We start from the raw sequence: 15,666 nt of genomic DNA, 5'->3' as shown, positions 1-15,666 counted from the left end.
TCTAGACATGGATGTATTTTAATTGCATATTATCAGGTTTTTATTACACTATATGAACACGTTTGTCTGTAATATTGAAGATCTCTCTAGTGTTCATTAAAACTCACATTGGCTCCTTTTGGTCCAGGGAATCCCATCACTCCTGGCTGTCCACGAGCTCCCTGAGGACCAGGTGGGCCGGGGCGACCGTCCTCACCAGCAGCACCCTGTCAAAGGCACAAGGTAAAAATCACAATCAGTACAGAAACACAGAAATTTATGGATATTATCCTGGGAGCTGAAGTTTGTGTGTGGTCACACACTATGCTTACAAAAAAGGGCTTCTCAAGTATAAAAAGCTTTTACAATAGATGTTAACTGTCCTCTACACACACTACAATCTATAGTCTTGTGAATTTAGTGTTGTGCTTGACATTTTCTATGTTTTTAAGTGCACGAGCAGCAGTTGTGTCATATTTTAAAGTGCTGTTTTTATGTTAAAATGCTACTGGGAAACCATCATCAACACCAACATATCCAAACTTCCTTTTAAACACCTTCTATTATTTCAGATTTACTCCTGAACTCCTGCAGTCTTTCATAAGCATGACTAGGAGCAATATCTAAGAACTAATACTGTACTCACAGAGGGTCCAACTTTGCCTTGAGGTCCAGCATCTCCGGGACGACCAGTAAGACCCTATGAAAATCAGAGAGATTGTCAGCATCATCCGAAAAAATGGGACTCTTCTCCCCATTACACAAAATCAAATCAGATCAAACTATCTACAGTAAATATCCATCTGGTTTGAGATATGTGAGCAACACTGTCTGACTGATTCTGGGTTGGTAATGAGTGAAGAGGAAGGACTCACTCTGGCTCCAGGGAGGCCAGACTCTCCTGTGCGTCCGGGGTCTCCAGTAGCTCCTTTAGGCCCGGCAGCACCAGCAACACCGCGATCACCAGGGGCACCCTGGAGAAGATGAGACACAAGGAGGCCAGTTAAATATCAATCTGGTAGAAATATGGCAGCTAGTTATGTATTTATGTTTATGGTGTCAGTGAACAGATACCAGTTCTGATTTTTAAAGGACTCACCTTAGCACCAGCAAGACCATCCTGACCTGGGAAACCACGGTTACCAGGAGCTCCCTGAAAAGAATCACAGAGATAGATATTATTAAATTGTGCATAAAATAGCAACAAGTAATTTACAATTTCACTTTTACCAGTGTTAACTGTAAATCCTGAGTACTTACTCTCTCTCCTGGAGGTCCGAGTGGTCCAGCAGCTCCAGGCTCTCCTCTGGCACCTCTCTTTCCTTCTTCACCGGCAGGGCCAGGGGCACCTTGAGGACCAGCGGGGCCCTGAGGGAAATTAAGATATGTCAGTAAATCTTCTCTGTAGTCTAATTATCAAAGAGGTTTCACAGTGGTTATGGTATATATTAAGTTAAAAGTGAGTAACTCACAAGCTCTCCTTTGGGTCCAGCTTCACCTTTGAATCCAGGAATACCAGGGTCTCCCTAAACATGGCAAGAAAAAAGACAGCCACAACAATAAATAATCATAGTATATACAAGTATTAATCCCAAAGTGTACAGAGTATTAGTCCCAAAGTGACTTACAGACTGTCCCTTTGGCCCCAGAGGTCCTGTAGCTCCCTGTGGTCCAGGTGGCCCACGGGGGCCGGGGAATCCAGGAGCACCAGCAATACCAGAAGCACCCTTCAAGGAAGAAAGGAACAACAACAACATCAGAACAAAGTAACACAGTAACGATATGAATTATAAAGAAACACATAGTAATAGAGGGCTCTAAAATTAAAGTACAGAGAGTGGACTTACAGCAGATCCTTTAGCTCCGGGAATACCATCAGTACCGGGGTTACCCTGCACAGAGAAGACAGAGAAGAAGAAGCAATGCATCACACTGTGTAGACAATAAATGAATGAATAACAAACATAGTGTATGAACAGTGCTGCTGTTTGAGTAAATCAGAAAAAGATGACAAACGAACCGATGCTCCGGCAGGTCCAGGAGATCCTGGGGTACCGGCCTCTCCGCGGGGTCCCTGTGCTCCTTCAGCTCCACGGGCTCCAGTAGGACCAGCTTCTCCCTGACAGGACACAATAAATCTATTATTCACAGGTGGAAGAAAAGTAACATACATTTCATTTACCTGTGAACAGCTTAAGAGGATGGTGTGCTTGGCACCTGTTATGTTTAATTAAATTTAATCTAAATCTTTATTCTAAGCATGTCAATATAAAATGACATAACCATTAAATGCATATTTTTCTTTCTTGAAAAGACTGAAGACTTTGTTAATGAAAACTAGCAGCTGTTGATATGAATATTGATTCAATTTCCTTGAGGGAGTCATCCCAAAGGGATCAGTAAAGTGCAGTCTAAGTCTAACTACAAGAAAAGGAATTTTTATTCCAACCAGCCTGAATGAAGAGTGATAAACAGACCCAAAGTACTTCAGGGAGAATTCACTGAGTGATAAAATAGAAACTGAAGATGAAGTTAACCACAAATGATTCAAGAAGAGACCCACCAGCCTCTTTACTTCACCACATAAAATCTGCTACAGGAAAATAATGTTTGAAGCTGATGTGATCTGGACAAACCTTGGCTCCTGGGGATCCTGGGAAACCGGGAGCTCCAGCAGGACCAACAGGCCCCTGTAGACAGAACAAAAATCTGCAGGTTAGGGTTCATGTCTCATCACTTTGTTACTGTGTTATCAAAGCCAATAACGTCAAAGGAAAGGAAAAATCAATTGGATGAAATGGATGTAAAGTATGATACGTACAGGTGGACCAGCAGGACCAGGCAAACCATCATTTCCACGGGCACCCTGAGGAGTAGAAGGACAGGATAGTGAGTTGTGTATAGGATTCAGAGTTGTAACATGCATCACAATATAAATATGTGTATATATATATATATATATATATATATATATATATATTGATGCTCAGTGGATTGAAGTTACTCACTGCAGCTCCAGCAGCTCCAGAACGTCCTCTCTCACCAGGCAGACCACGTGGGCCCTATTACACAGGATGCAATTGATCAGTTTATTTGGATTAATATGAAAGACATAACTTGAATTTATTAACCTATTATCTTCTCTAGCATCCCATTCTGTTGCTACATTATGTTAGAAAAACCCAGAATAATGTGGCAGACTCACCATCGGTCCAGGGGCACCGTTTTCTCCGGCAGAACCAGACTCACCCTGAGAGGAAGAGAAATCAGAAAATGTAGAAAAAGTATGCAGAAAACAATGAAAATCTGTATTTTTTTAAATAATCTGTCTTACCTTGGCTCCTGCAGCACCAGTTTCTCCCTTAGCTCCATCCAGACCAGGGTGACCCTAGAGAGAAACGTGACAGGGCTCATCAGGACTCACAGAAAATCCTCAGGTGTAATGAACGCTACAAGTCTGTGAATATTAAACAGTTAGTTATCCTGCTTCTTGAAACACTCACTCTGTGTCCTTTGATTCCAGGAAGTCCAGGAGTTCCAGGGAAGCCACGAGCTCCCTGAAATACAAAATATCTACATGAGGAATACTCATCTCTATTTTCTTCTCTTGACTTTGACATGTGGCGTACTCTTGGAGTAACCGACGGATGAAATAATTAATCAATGCTCACCTGAGGCCCTGCAGGTCCACGCTCACCAGATTTTCCAGGTTTGCCAGCCTCACCCTGCAAACAAACAGGAAGTGGATAAGTTATTTGTTGAGTGTGTAGAGTAGCTGTACTATATGCGCATATGCAGCCTGTGTTTTGTGCAGTCATCATTTTCAGCAGTGTTGTTGAGTGTAGAGTGTACCGGCGCCCCCTGGTGCTAAATGTGGTTTAGAGCGCGCACGTGTGTGTGTGCGTGTGTGTGTGTATGTGTGTATGTGTGTGTGTGTGACTGTAACATCACTGAGAAATAATATTAATGCCATAAAGTGAAATATGGTTATTGGCAGCATAAGAGAACAAGAGAAAACTTTTTATCATAAATGGTCTCACTCATAATTGTGGTTTCTTTCGACCTTTGACCTCAGCTTGGTGTTTAGGGGTTTTGTGCTGTTTTAATGAGTTGTGGCTTTCATATGAAGATAAAGCCTTGACACTTACATCGCTTCCAGGTTTTCCAGAAGGTCCAGGTGGTCCACGAGGTCCCATTGATCCCTGTTATATGAACAAACAATGATAAACCATCAATGACAGTTATCGAATTGCTCCAAAGACTTTCATGCTGCTGAACCAAAGATGTAGCTGCAACATTTGATGATGATATCATTGATTTTCAGAGCATTATGAACTTGCTTCTATTTCTATTTCTATTATTTCTTAAAGTAAAGGTCCAGTCTGAAGTCTGCTGGGTGCAAAGATGCATTCTGGCATAATACTTACAGCTGGACCAGGCTCTCCAGCCTCTCCAGGGGCACCCTGGAATCCTTGTGGTCCCTGTAGATGCAAATGACAAAGCAAAGCATTAGGGATTCATTCATTTATGCCAACAGTTGTTCTCGATATATATCTACATTAGCTGTTTGATTATGTTGATCAATCATATAACAATGTAATGCTGTAATGAATATACTCACAGGAGCTCCAGTTGGTCCAGGGGGACCACGAGGGCCCATAGGTCCCTGCAAAAGAAACACAAGATCATTTTCTTTAACACATAATGTGACAAATGAATCAAATTTCACAGGTAGCTTGAATACTGTTTTCATCACAGCTATTGAGAGTGATCAGAGTGTGAAAACTCCATTTTGGTCTCAGACATTTAAAAGATGAAAATGTTTTTAGAGTTGCAATCCTCTTAAAAAAAAACTTTGGATGTTTTTCAAAGTTCCAAAGTATTTTCTAAATTATAATATATCTCTTAAATATGATGTCTTAATGTAGTTCATACTCCAACATACTCTTTTTAAATAAATGCAAACTTCTGCTCCAATGCATTGTCAAACCTCACACATGACATGAAAAAAAGTCCTTTGAAATCTCTGTGTTGAAGTGAAACTACTGAACCACAAGGTGGCAGCAGTGCAATCATTTCTGTGAACATTTAAAAACACACACACACAACATACACAGACTCTTATTGTAAGGTAAACCCACTGTACACAGTGCTGCTTACCATTGGTCCTTGCATCACACCCATTTGAGCACCTCCTGCCTTCTCATCGAAACCTCCAGCCATCTGAGCAGCAAAGTTCTGTAAAAACACAAAACAGACAAAGACTGAGTGACAGTTTATGAACTTTATTCTGCCTGTGCTATTACACACACATAAACAACATGAGCTAAACTGCTGATTTAATGATAGTTCAGTTAACCTGCACCTGCTCCTTGCTGGATAAAAGCACAGTTTTTACCCGTCATATTTCTGAAGAATACTGTAGTCTATTTGAGACAGTCGATTCTTCTTTGAATAAAAAAAAAAATCCATGTTTCCATGTATGGATCATCAGTTCAATTCAATAGAGCAAACAAAGCATTTAGTTTAGCATTTAGCATTTAGGTAAAGACAGTGAGGCTCTCGTCTCATATTTATATCTCATGATTAACCAAGCTGATTTTTATCACCGTGTTAAATGTGATATGGTAGTACAACTGTGGTGTTGGGACTTTGGTTGGAAGGATTTGCTCTATTCTTGTTTGTGTTACAGAAGTGCTGCCATGACTCACCCCTCCAAGCCCTGGTGGTCCAGGTGGGCCGGGGGGTCCGGGGTTTCCAGGGGTGCCAGGCTCACCATCTCTTCCGCGAGGTCCAGGATTTCCCTAGGGAAAAAGAGTAAGGGTTATTTTCTCAGAATTATTGTGATTGTATTACACAGAGACGCAGCATAGCACTTCCCTCAGGTGAGGCACAGGTGCATGAAGCTGTTTTCTCAGATTATTATTTGTTAGATTGGTTTGTTGTCACATGTCTGTTGCATGATGATTAGATTTAGATGTTTCTATGCTCGAGTAGTATCACTGTAATCTCAAACTACATATAGAATTTTGTTCAGTTGCTTGAACTAATATTTGTTGGCTGTTTTTCAGTTTGTTGTCTCGTACCTTATCACCCTTAGCGCCAGCTTCTCCACGTGATCCCTGCTCACCTGGGGGTCCCTGCAAAAACACAGAAATGTCTCAGAATAGATTTCCAGGATGGTTAAAACTCCAATTCAGAGCTAGAATGGTATTATCATGCACCATCAAACAACCTCATCAAGCAATGCTTGGATAAGAAAAGAGATTTGAATTTTTTTAAATGTCAATAAAATGAATAAATATGTATAATATTTACCATAGGCCCTGGTGGTCCTTGTGGTCCTACAACCTGCAGAAAGCCAAAAAGAAAGTTGTCATAAATGACTCTTTATTACAAGTCCAATCTTTCATGTTGCAGTTTGGGATCAGCTAAAATTAAAGAAGAACATTCCAACTTTGAAGGAGTTAAAAAACACAATCTGATGAGGATTTCATTTGACAGGATATGTTTTGTTAAAAACTTCACCTCCTCTTAACCTCTAATTTGACCGGCTTTGTTCACCTGACATGTATACTTGCAGCAAAGTTGCTGAGTGGGTATAAGAGGATTTGATTGGGTTCATTATGTCCGAGGAATGCAGGGTTCTTCCTCATATAATAGAAAGTTCAACGAGGGATTGTTGGACGTTGTAGTTAGCCTCTTATCAGCGAGTAATTGCCGCTCTTATCAAAAGTGTTTAAAACTCAAGAAAATTTGGGCTAATCGATTAATTAAAAACTGACAAAACAAAGGAACTTTGTGGATAACTAAATCAAGAGAGAGATGTTCAATTCAATAAAGGATGGTCTTGAGAAATATGTGTACTGTTTAGGTGATTATACGGGAAAATTTTGGACATTTAATTTAAAATAAAAGAAAAAGAAGGCAAGAAAGTTTCTTTTACCAGTTGTTAACGCTCTGGGCAAAAATGAGTTTGGGTATAAGGCAGTTTAGAGTTTAAGTTTTCAATTATTTCAGGTTTACTTCAGTATGATGACTGCAGAGGATATACTTCATACTTACATCAGCAATATCTCCTGGTTCACCTTTCTGGCCCTGATGGATAAAAGAAAGAAGTGATATCAGTTGCCTGAAACACTTAACGAGGAGCCAAACTAATTAATGCTCCAGATTTTTACAAGAAAAGTAGTTTTGTGTTGTTTTCAAAGTGTTACTTTTGAGTGAATAAATATCAGTGTTTTCCCACAAACCCCTGCCTCACCTTGGCGCCAATCGTCTCTGATGTTGCAGATAGATGAATGGAGAAGAAGAAACATAACAAAACATTAAAAATGGTAAACATGTCAGGCATTTCATTGATCTGAGTTCTAGTCTGTGATTCTTAGGAAAAGAGACCTGTAACGAAATCTAATGATGCTAGAGTGATCAAATACCATTCACCAAACTAAAAGGCAGAGAACCCATCCAGATTATATTAATGGTGAGAGAGAGGGATGAAGCAGAAGCAGGCATGGACTATGAGATGATATATCCAATCATTAAAGTAAAATGTGAAAGGTAAGCAAACTGTAACTACTGGTGTCAAGTGGACATCACAGAATTTAGAGTTTGGGGGGAATTATTTTATATTTAAGTGATCTTAAACTGATCAAACTGAGCAGGAACTCAGATGTTGTTTATATTGATGAAATTAAAAACACATATTCTCTCTAGTTAATTTTAATTTGACAAATCTGTGAAATCGTTGCAATTGTCATAACATGAGGTCTCTGAAGACACCACAGGAATACAGTGGTTCTTTACAAGGCCTTTAACCTTTTACTGGTCTGGCCTCATAGATAAAGGGTTGGGCAAACCTTGGGCCCCCTTCTGAAAGACCTCCAAATGGGTCAAATAAATAAATGTGTTTAGGCTCAGTATGGACGTAAGCTTCATCTTAGTCATGAGTTAAAATGAGCAGAAGCGTCTGAGAACCAGACAACATGTTCCAGGATCCATCTAATTCCTCATCGAGGTGAATGAGATCATCCTGGTATCGTTGTTCTGGTCTCCATTCAAACTACGCATGTAGAGGGCCACTTTGGAAAAGGAAACATCAGGTGCTGATTGAGTAAACTAATGTTACTGACTAAAACCAAATCATAACATTAAAATGTTTTAGAGAAAAATCTAGATACTGTAATCAGCAGCTCTGATCAGGCTGAATACTTCTTCATCCTGAGGCAGTTCCCTGTTCCAAAGTGTTAGCCAGGGTGAGGTAAATGCAAGCTAGAAGAGTAATTTATTTATGGGTATGTGAATAAATAAATTACAACCAATGGGGGCACTGGCATCAGCAGGGCAGATGGGACAGCACTCTCCAGATGGGATGATAGGGTTGGCACACTCTTTGATCTCCTCGCAGATTATCTCATCACACAGAACCGATCCGCTGTCGCACACACAGATACGACACGGCTCGGGCTTCCAAACATCCTTATCATTATACTGATGGCCGTCCTGGATGCAGCCACCTGCCTCCTCTGTGGTGGCCAGCAGGGGGTGCGTGGCAGGTCAGGACAGAGGAGGAGGAGGAGGAGGAGGAGGAGGAGGAATTGGAGCAATGAGACAGAAAGGTTGGTTTGAGAGAGAATTAGAAGATAGGGGAAAGGTATTGCAGTTTGTACAGTGTTGTGAGTTTGATAGCAGATATTGTTAAAAGAGAGGAGGGAACAAGAGGATGAAAGGGGAAGTAGGCAAGGAAGTAGGAGGAGGAGTAGCAGCATGGGGGTAAGATGGAGTCAATGAAGGGGAGGGACGTTGAAGGAAGAAGGAGAAGGATAAAAGTTAACCTGTATCAAATAAAAGCTCTGAACACTTTATCAAACAGTGCAAACTAAACAAAAACATCATAACATATGACTAAGTAATAAGGGTGTGACTGCATGACGTTAATGAATAGGCAGTAAGTAGCCTTTGATGCTGATGAACAGGTGTCACTTTGACCCAAAAATACACTATCACTAACTGTGGAGCACAGCTATAATTTACAGTTTTAAAGTTTTAAAAATAACCTGAAGCAGACAAGAAAAATGTTCCATGTTATCATACGGGGGAATTTATAGCAAGCATAAAATGTAATGTCAACAAGAGCCACAGTTAACGGTTGTTGTCTGAAGACCTAGTTGAGGTATTTCACGACGTTGCCTGAGTATATTTAACCTGCAGGCCTGCCCTCCTGCTCGTATGAATGAACCTCTCTTACAAGAATACTGTGCCCAATTGACAAGCTGCTGCCTTAAGTAAACACGGTGGTCCTTCTAAATTTCTCCATCTGGATCCCATAGCTGTGTCAAGCACTAGTGCAAACACATTGGGGAATTAAGAATGGGTGATTTGTTTAATTTATACAGCTTAAGACCGGGCCTACTAATTCTTGTTATTTGTTTTTTAAGCATATTTGTGAAAGCAATGCTTAGCACATACTTGTTACAAGGCAGTTTTTTTTTTTTTTTTTTTTTTTTTTTTTTTTTTTTTTTTTTTTTTTTTTTTTTTACAGTTTATGAGTTTATGCTAAAAGTTGATAAATGCTTCAAGGGAGACTTGAATGTAAGTCCATCTTGCTATTAATACAACTATGTGTCCATCGTCTGTTGGACTACCTGCTGTGCACCCTGTCCTCTGTCCTACTCCTTTCCTGCTACCCTTTGAGCCTGCTAGTCTGGGGTCAAGCCCAGTCTGACCCTGTCACTTCACATCATGAAAAGCCTGATTCTGCTCTAGCCTAATCCTGTAGGTGAGGTTTACAGATTTTCTCCAGTTTGCTGAAGACCTATTTTCAAGAAAGTTTGTATGAGAATCTACAGACTACAGTGTTTCTGCTACATAATAATGGTAGAAAAAAGTCACTCAAAGGCGTTTGATATGTTTCGTTAAGCAGATTTTAGACTTTCAGTACGAGTAAATACAGCAGGAGAGGCTGAGCTGCAGGATCCAGGTGAGGACAAGCAGACACTTGTTCACCTGGTCCTCCATCCCAGACAGATGTGCCTTGACAGCCTCACCTATCCTATAGAAAGAAAAGGGCAGACTAACTTGGTAAGACCATTGATAGCCTGCTTGACGTTATACACTGACAACTATATCTTTGTAAAGAGCAGGTAACATTAATATCATAGCAAAAAAATCTGTGCTCTTCATTTGACATCACACCACTGGCATTTGATTTGTGTTCCACTATTCTTCTGAAACATCAAATAGAGAAGATTGAGAAGGCAACCAAAATAATGTCATCACAGTAACAACCCACATTTTTATGCATATAAAAGGCAAAAAGTCAAGAAAAACAGTGCAACTTACGGTCATCCTCCTCCTGACATCTGACCACGGATAGTAAAACAACTTGGGATGCTACAAGTAGCAGAACAGTCCTTGAGTCCACAAAGCTGAACATGTCTAAATATTAGACATGCAGGAGCTTGGGTGAGAATTGAAGCGACGGACAAGACCAGGCTTTCAGTCAGAGTTGTGTGAAGTGTGTGTTCCCAGAGACTTATTGCACCATGCAGTCAAACCCTCCAAAATCTAAGTGGAATCCAACGCGGGGCCCCAGCTGGCACTCTGCACCCACCGCGTCAGGGCAAGCACCGCGGTTTTATGTCCACTGTGCCTTGTATGGATCTTCGTATATTCCAAAATACCAGTCCTTCCCCCAGACCCCCTGTCAGGCTGAAACCCGAACCTCATCTCCCTCCCCTCAATTCAGCAGCATCTACTCTCCCAGGGATTTTTTTTAACTCAAGCCCTCCTTCCTCCCTTGACCTGCTTAGCCTGGCCTGGCCAAGAGATGCACCTTCACTTTCACATTAAAAAGGGAGCTATGAGCAGAGGAGCATAGGTCAAGCTCTGGCTCAAACACATGTCACCGTGTCAGTGAATTCAATATCTCAGAGAAAAGTGGTAGAACAACTTTCTATAACTATTATAATGACAAATATTTAATTTAATAAAATAAATGTTTTGCTCTTTCCTAGGTTATACTTCTCCAAAATCAGAGCTGGAACTCAAAAAACATCTAAAATTAACCTGCAAAGTCAAATATGGACCAATAAAACAAAAGCATTATGGGATTAAACTCCTCAAATAGCTGTAGAACTAAGATGGAAATCCTGTCAGACTTATTTCAGAGACATGGTGGTGTTTCTCTAGAATAAGGAAATACCACTTTCACTTAAACTCTCCAGTTTTGGGAACTCAACTAGGTCATTGGAGCTGTTTGTTTCGGTCTAGTTTCTTGGATTATGGATTCATCTGCAGACCATGGACAACCCTAAAGTGTTGGGCTGAAGAATCAACTGTGCAGTTATGTCGTGTTCACATTGCAGTTAAACTTTCTGAGAGCGTTGTCTGTTTCGACAAAGACCATTGACAAGAGGTTGTGAGACCCAGTTAAAACAATCCTAGAGTGGCAAACAAAAAAACAAAATTTCCCCTGAGCTAGATTCCCACATTCAGCATTTAAAAATGATGGTCATGTCGGTATATCACTTGCTCATATATATGGTTTAATTGTCCACTAGGTCTGTAACAGGATTTATTTGCTCTCATAGCAACATTCCTGACAAAATAGCACATATATGCCAGAATTATCTATTGTGAAGCTGAGCCAGAATGGTGATGAAACGTCTGTGTGATCTTTATCATGTACTTCTCTTTAGATAGGCCCAGGTGAGTGGGATTGAAAGGGGGTCTTTGTCACGAGGGGAGGCACAGTAATTCCAGGGTCACGACCTTCTGGAGAGCCCCCCTCATTCCACATACAGGAAAGAAAGATCTGAATCCACCATCTTAGCCCTCCGTCTACCAGGTATATGAGCCGTTTGGTGTACTGAAATAACGTTTAAGTCAACATCGACTAAAATCAGATTGCTGAAACTAATAGACATCTCCTGTTGGTGCTCTGTAACTATAAAGAGTGATAATCATAGCTCAGATCAGCACAGTTTGGTCTTGGTTTGATATAGTCTTCTGGTTTTAGTCATTTCAGGTTTAACAGGGCTTAATGTGCTGAGGTGTCAAGCGACGAAAACATTTCAGGAATTTAAACAGCTAGTTACCCAGCTGAATCAATAATCTGTGGCCTTTGAACAATAGAGTGCTATTCTGCTCTAACACGGTGTCTAGTTTGTTGTGTCAGGTCAAGTCGTCATTGCTGTGTCACGTAGGGAAAAAAAGACAAAGCTGCACTTCTGTTGGAAGAAGCTTTAACTTTGGTGAATGACTGAGAGCCCTTTATATTACAGATGTCAACATAGGTAGGCTATAATAGTTTCTCTTGGAAAATAAGCAAGACTTGGGTACACAAAAATAGCTAGAGAAAGCAAACCACCCTGAAATCATATATAGGTGTACGAAAGAAAGAAAGAAACTAGAGACTACAAAGATCGGTTGAATGTGGCTCGACGGATGAAGCAACACTGTGGGACAACAGAAATCCAGATGAATCTAGAGATGCTGAAGAAATTACTGCTGCCATTTAAAGCACCCCTACAAATGCTGAGGATGTAAAATCTCGAAACAAGAGCACAGCTGAGAGCTGTGGAGCAATCATTCAACATTCCTCTGCTCTCTTTAAAGCAAAGTTGCAGCAATGTCACTGAATACCAGAGCAACTTCACAACTGCAGGTCTGTATCAATGCACAGCAGCAGGAATACTGAGTTCATTTCAGCTCTACACATCCTTTTTCTCTCCGGTGCTCTGACTGTATACTGCCTTCTGCCGTCTACCAGGACACACAATAGGCCTCTGTGTGCACGACCCGCGGAATGCTGCGAGATGGCAGGGCAGTGGGATAGCTGCATGGTGAGGATGGGGGTTGGTGGGTGAGGAAGGGTGTGGAAGCTCGGAGGATGAAGGAGGAGGGGGGTTGGTTTGAGGGTAGGGAGGGGAAGGGAAGGGGAAGAGATGGCAGTGACGGACGGAGGGTGGATGGGGGGGCTGACCTCTCACAACTGTACGGGTGCACAGAGGCTCCAGGGGTCTAGAGGGTGTCTAGGTTTCAGCACAGTGACCGCAGCAGAGAGGGGTGGCTGTGGTCCTCTGAGTACACACAAACTAGTGACGGGAGGGTAGTCAGCACCCACCTGGGGAGTGGAGAGGACAGACCGGCCCTGAGGGCTGACAGTGTCTCACAATGTATCCGGTCCTTCATGAAAAACTGACTGAATCTTTATATTCAGGTATAATTCACCAAAAAGGGAGCCAACAGAGAACAGATAAGAAGCTAGTAGCTAACACACTCTGCACACTTACTCTAAAGAGCTACCTTTATCAAATGAAACCACTTTTTGATAAGAAAAATTATATTTAAATACTGTGATTTAATTACCAAAGCAACAAGCCATGGTAGCAGCCCCTTGAGGCTGTAATGCTCATTACACATCTGAAAATAAAATTGTTTTTTTTAAATGAAAAAATACAGAAAACTAGTCTTGTCTTACTGCTGGGGAATAAATGTAAAGCTGTGACTGAGGACAGTGCCAAGGCAGAGACATGTTATTACTTAAATCAGTGTTTCTCAAACTTGTTATGCCGTGTACCACCTCAAAAAGTATCACCATCATGACGGATGTTAAAATACTGTACTGTAGGTGACCCCATTTACCTACAGGAGGCAAGTTTACTCCCAATAATAAGATTATGTATTGTTGCTAAACTGAACCTGTTAAAGCGATTTTTGAATTATTTGATTTTACCTTTCCTGACTATTTCACAATTTTAGCTTGTAACTTATCATGGATGTTTGCATTTGTTACATGGATGACTGTGACTATGTAGCAAGCTAATATGGACACAAAATAACAAAAAGGAAATGCAAAACTTACTTTAAAAAATACATTTCAGCCATCTCATAGTTCATTTTCATTCTAAATATTGTAGTATTTTTTATTTTAATAGTATTATATGTTTCCATATAAGTGATTAATTTAATTTTTTCCTTTAAATATTCAAAGATCACTTCAGGTAACATTATAGGGAGGTGGTATACCACTAGAGGTACTCTAGTATCCTTTTTATGGGTATTTAGGACAACTTAGACTTAGTCTGTCAGACTCAGCTTTTCAGCCTTGGCTCAACTTCCAGGAGTTGTTCTTTGTTAGCCTCCAGCGGATGACATGTAGATGTGTAGTATGTAAAGTATGTCATACAGGTGTACATTGAGCTTTCTCATATTAGCATGTTATGCTGTGCTGTCGTCAAATCTTCAATAACTAACTACTAACAACTAATAAGTTGTGAACACAGCAACATGTTATCACCTTTTAAGTTGATTTATCTACTTAGAAGTTGTTTTACAGCTAAACAATGAGCCACTATTAAGCTCCCAAAACATTTAAATCTGCAGCTCCCACACTGTTATGATGAAAATATTGATTATACTTGGCTTTAAAGTAAAAGTACATCTAAGCCTGACGGGAGTTACGCAAAAGTGCCAAAGTGCAAAGTTCAGCACTTTGGACTGACAGAGCCGATGGTTCTTGACCTTTTAGAGTCGCGACCTCAAGAATAATGAGCTTGGTGTTTACGACCCACCTGCCAAGGACTGTTGAAAGATTACTGTAATACTGAAAAATAAGCTACCAAACTCACATAGGAAGGCAATTTCTTTGCCCACAGATAGATCGACAGCTAATTAACTGTTGGCTTTAATTTGTGCATTATAGATTTTTTGAAATAACAGCACCTTTACAGTCAACATATCTGCTTTACGCCTAAAAGAACAAGAATAGATAGATATACTGTTACTAAGACAACTGGGCCTGTTAACGTGTATAAAAACAGAGTATATAGTCTATATAATGTGTCTTGTCTCTTATTCCATGCTGCTATATAGATAGATAGATGAATTAAATCTCTATCATGCATATACTTCACCATATACTGTTCTCTATATTTAATAGCACATTATCACCGTTCAGGCAGTCAGGCAATTTTACAGTGGAACGGATTTTCACGCTTAACTGAAACTGGAAATGGTTAAATGAAGGCGTTTTAGGCACTTTGTCTTAATGGTAATGAAACATTCAGTCGTAGCTGAGTGGTATGTGATAGCATGAGAGGAATATGGAAATATGTTTTAAAGCCCAGAGGGGCTTTGGGTGATTTGGAGAAAAAAAAAGCATGCATCAATCCTGAGAAAATGGCCGTGTAATTGGTGTAATGTGGCCAGAACAGGCTGATAATGAGGATAAGAAATGTGTCCCATTTCTTTATCACCTTAGAACCAATGAATATCTCTCAGCGTGTTCATTATTACGCATTTGCTGGCATTAACTAGCAGTACTAAATTAACTGAACTAAAAAAGAACGATAGCCCATATCTGTGGACATTCCTTTTTAAATTCATATATGCTATTAACCAGTCCATATCTCATATTTGTTTGATGATGCCAAAGTAGATTTTTTATCTCATTAATCCAAACTAACCTAATAAAATTTCAAGTTATAACATATTTTTCTTCCCAAAATTCCCCGAAAACTGGCTGTCCAAAGTGGTCTCTAAGCCAGGGCTTTATCCAAACCTCGAGATTACTGAGCCTGAATCAAAGCACCAGACCCGGTATGTTTCTTTTCCTGTGTGAGGTGGAGGGGGGAAGAGGTTAAGTTTGTGCAGGCTTGGTGTGTGCAGCGAGGGGGGCTTTCT

General features: G+C 40.4%; 1 protein-coding gene across 6 annotated transcripts in view; it reads right to left on the bottom strand.

Annotated features, from left to right (window-relative positions):
* The window catches only part of col2a1a (collagen, type II, alpha 1a), a 28,538-nt gene that overhangs the window by 10,802 nt on the left and 2,070 nt on the right, over positions 1–15,666 (bottom strand). For 2 of the 6 annotated variants that reach the window (XM_027277268.1, XM_027277267.1), the window contains 25 exons: positions 7,244–7,260; positions 7,045–7,077; positions 6,298–6,330; positions 6,066–6,119; positions 5,691–5,783; positions 5,140–5,217; positions 4,601–4,645; positions 4,407–4,460; positions 4,128–4,181; positions 3,651–3,704; positions 3,483–3,536; positions 3,314–3,367; positions 3,185–3,229; positions 2,988–3,041; positions 2,801–2,845; positions 2,616–2,669; positions 2,000–2,098; positions 1,827–1,871; positions 1,608–1,706; positions 1,452–1,505; positions 1,240–1,347; positions 1,079–1,132; positions 855–953; positions 626–679; positions 108–206 (listed from right to left, as the gene is read on the bottom strand). In XM_027277268.1, coding sequence (XP_027133069.1) covers positions 108–206; positions 626–679; positions 855–953; positions 1,079–1,132; positions 1,240–1,347; positions 1,452–1,505; positions 1,608–1,706; positions 1,827–1,871; positions 2,000–2,098; positions 2,616–2,669; positions 2,801–2,845; positions 2,988–3,041; positions 3,185–3,229; positions 3,314–3,367; positions 3,483–3,536; positions 3,651–3,704; positions 4,128–4,181; positions 4,407–4,460; positions 4,601–4,645; positions 5,140–5,217; positions 5,691–5,783; positions 6,066–6,119; positions 6,298–6,300 — 1,452 coding nt within the window. In that variant the 5' untranslated portion in view covers positions 6,301–6,330; positions 7,045–7,077; positions 7,244–7,260. Of the gene's footprint in view, positions 1–107; positions 207–625; positions 680–854; positions 954–1,078; positions 1,133–1,239; positions 1,348–1,451; positions 1,506–1,607; positions 1,707–1,826; positions 1,872–1,999; positions 2,099–2,615; positions 2,670–2,800; positions 2,846–2,987; positions 3,042–3,184; positions 3,230–3,313; positions 3,368–3,482; positions 3,537–3,650; positions 3,705–4,127; positions 4,182–4,406; positions 4,461–4,600; positions 4,646–5,139; positions 5,218–5,690; positions 5,784–6,065; positions 6,120–6,297; positions 6,331–7,044; positions 7,078–7,243; positions 7,261–8,297; positions 8,505–10,320; positions 10,668–15,666 lie in introns of those variants that run through there. The other 4 variants (XM_010731716.3, XM_027277269.1, XM_027277266.1 and 1 more) reach the window with 4 other exon arrangements.

The sequence above is a fragment of the Larimichthys crocea genome, unplaced genomic scaffold, assembly GCF_000972845.2.
Source record: "Larimichthys crocea isolate SSNF unplaced genomic scaffold, L_crocea_2.0 scaffold97, whole genome shotgun sequence".
NCBI lineage: Eukaryota > Metazoa > Chordata > Actinopteri > Sciaenidae > Larimichthys > Larimichthys crocea.
Note: the sequence above shows the minus strand (reverse complement) of the source record. Positions and strands in the feature narration are given on the sequence as shown.